The sequence below is a fragment of the Cornus florida genome, unplaced genomic scaffold (assembly GCF_030987335.1).
Source record: "Cornus florida cultivar Cherokee Brave unplaced genomic scaffold, ASM3098733v1 CherokeeBrave_3.0.0_Hap2_Chr11, whole genome shotgun sequence".
NCBI lineage: Eukaryota > Viridiplantae > Streptophyta > Magnoliopsida > Cornales > Cornaceae > Cornus > Cornus florida.
Genome location: NW_026775581.1, coordinates 66,705,707 through 66,707,508, shown reverse-complemented (window position 1 = coordinate 66,707,508; position 1,802 = coordinate 66,705,707). Strand labels below are relative to the sequence as shown.

General features: G+C 37.4%; 1 protein-coding gene across 1 annotated transcript; it reads right to left on the bottom strand.

Moving 5' to 3' along the window:
• Positions 1 to 575: 575 nt before the first annotated feature.
• Positions 576 to 1,572, bottom strand: LOC132285142 (protein LATERAL ORGAN BOUNDARIES). The gene has a single exon (XM_059787310.1). The coding sequence runs from the start codon at positions 1,570 to 1,572 to the stop codon at positions 1,006 to 1,008; it is 567 nt and encodes a 188-aa protein (XP_059643293.1). The 3' UTR covers positions 576 to 1,005.
• Between the last annotated feature and the right edge of the window lie 230 nt (positions 1,573 to 1,802).

The window sequence follows — 1,802 nt, the reverse complement described above, 5'->3', positions numbered from 1 at the left end:
TCGGAACAAACCTTAAACCTAGGATCTCTAGAGGTAAACCCTAAACTCGACATTCTGGATTTGACTATAACAAGTTGCAAAATACTTAAATGATATGTATGATTTGTAAGTAGATATTCGAGATTTACTCATGTTTCAAAAGTTACAAGGTTGGGAGGATTCCCTGTTTCTAAAAGAAAAAAATCAGCCCACAGAAGCCTAGAAACAGAAGCCTAGTAACTCACATCAAGTTAGAAAACAAAAGAAACAACTTTTTTGTATCCAAAGTTAAGAAACAACAAACTCATCCAGATAATCTGTTAACATAACCTGACCAAACTCATCATGTACAAAACACACACATAGAAGATCTGTTATATGCGTCTTTTGGAGCCAAAGACCGTAAGTTATTAACTCAAAGAAATTGCCAAGAAAGTAAAGTAGTGGTCCTTAGGAACAAAGCTGAAATATAAAGCAAGTGTACACAATGCAATGAAGGATTATGCAGTTGATTTCGGCTAGAGAATCCTCTTTTACAATTATATATATATAAACTATATATTATCGCTTTTATTCTTAAGCATAAACAATCCTCTAGAATAGGAACTTTTCTCTAGAGTCTTAGTGACACAGGCAACTAACAATCAAGTAGAAGCCACAGTCTAACCATGCTTGATCTAAGCCTTAATTACTTAGGTCCTGAACACACAGCAATCACTGAAAATATACTCAAAGTCTTGGTTTTTAGCAGCATATATAAATACTACTAAAAACATCATATGATTATATAAAACACACAAACTGATCATGGTCTAGCTATAAATTAGCTAGGTCCATGTGATAAGGCTAGCTAGCCTAGAAACCATCCACGACTCATCAATATATATATATATATATATATATATATATATATATATATATAATTAACACATGACCATGACCATACCATCTTAGAGTAGCTTCTGCAGTTCATCATATATGCCCCAAAGAGAAACAAACCTTGGATGGGAGAATGCCTCTTTAAATTCAAAGATTTCTTTCTCCTCCATCTCCATCATTCATATCCCCAGAAGGGTTGTCGTTCCATGGAAGAGAATGAGGATATGTGAAAGAAGGTGTTTGATAATAATGTCCACCTCCACCTCCACCTCCACTACCACCTCCTTCATTTCCCATCCTTCTGCTTAACTCAACTGGCCTAAAACTCACTCCGGGGAGTGCTGGCAATGACGGCGTGGGGATCTCATTGCAGGCATAGCGAATCAAATCGGCATTAGCTGCATCGAGATCCTTCTGAAGCCGCTCCACCTGTCGTTGGAGGAAGGAGATGGCGCCAACACAACCATACACCGGATCCCTAACTCGTGCCTCGGCTTCGTATGCTAGGGAATTCACTGCGTCCTCTCTTTGATGAGGAAGGAGCTCATTGAGGAGCTTAGTCACATTGCTGGCGCCGAAGATCTTGTGAACATTGGCGAATTTTTGGGGCTCTTCGGGTGGGAAGTAAGGCGCAAAAATGCAACCTGGCATGCATTTCCTCCTCAAGAACTTGCAGGCAGCACAGGGAGAATTGTAAGAGCTAGATGAAGCCATATCCTCTGCACCAAGATAAATATCAAGAAATCCCATCAAGAGTTCTTTGTAAGTCCCATTAGAGAATACAAATAATAAATTTACAACATTTTCGATAGAAATTTAATTAAATGCTAATAAGATGAAAAATTATAATTGATACAAGTGAATTTTGGATTAGCTGAATCTTTTGTCATTGTTTTCTTGATACATATTATTTCAATTTGCTGAAAATTTTATGATTTATGGAC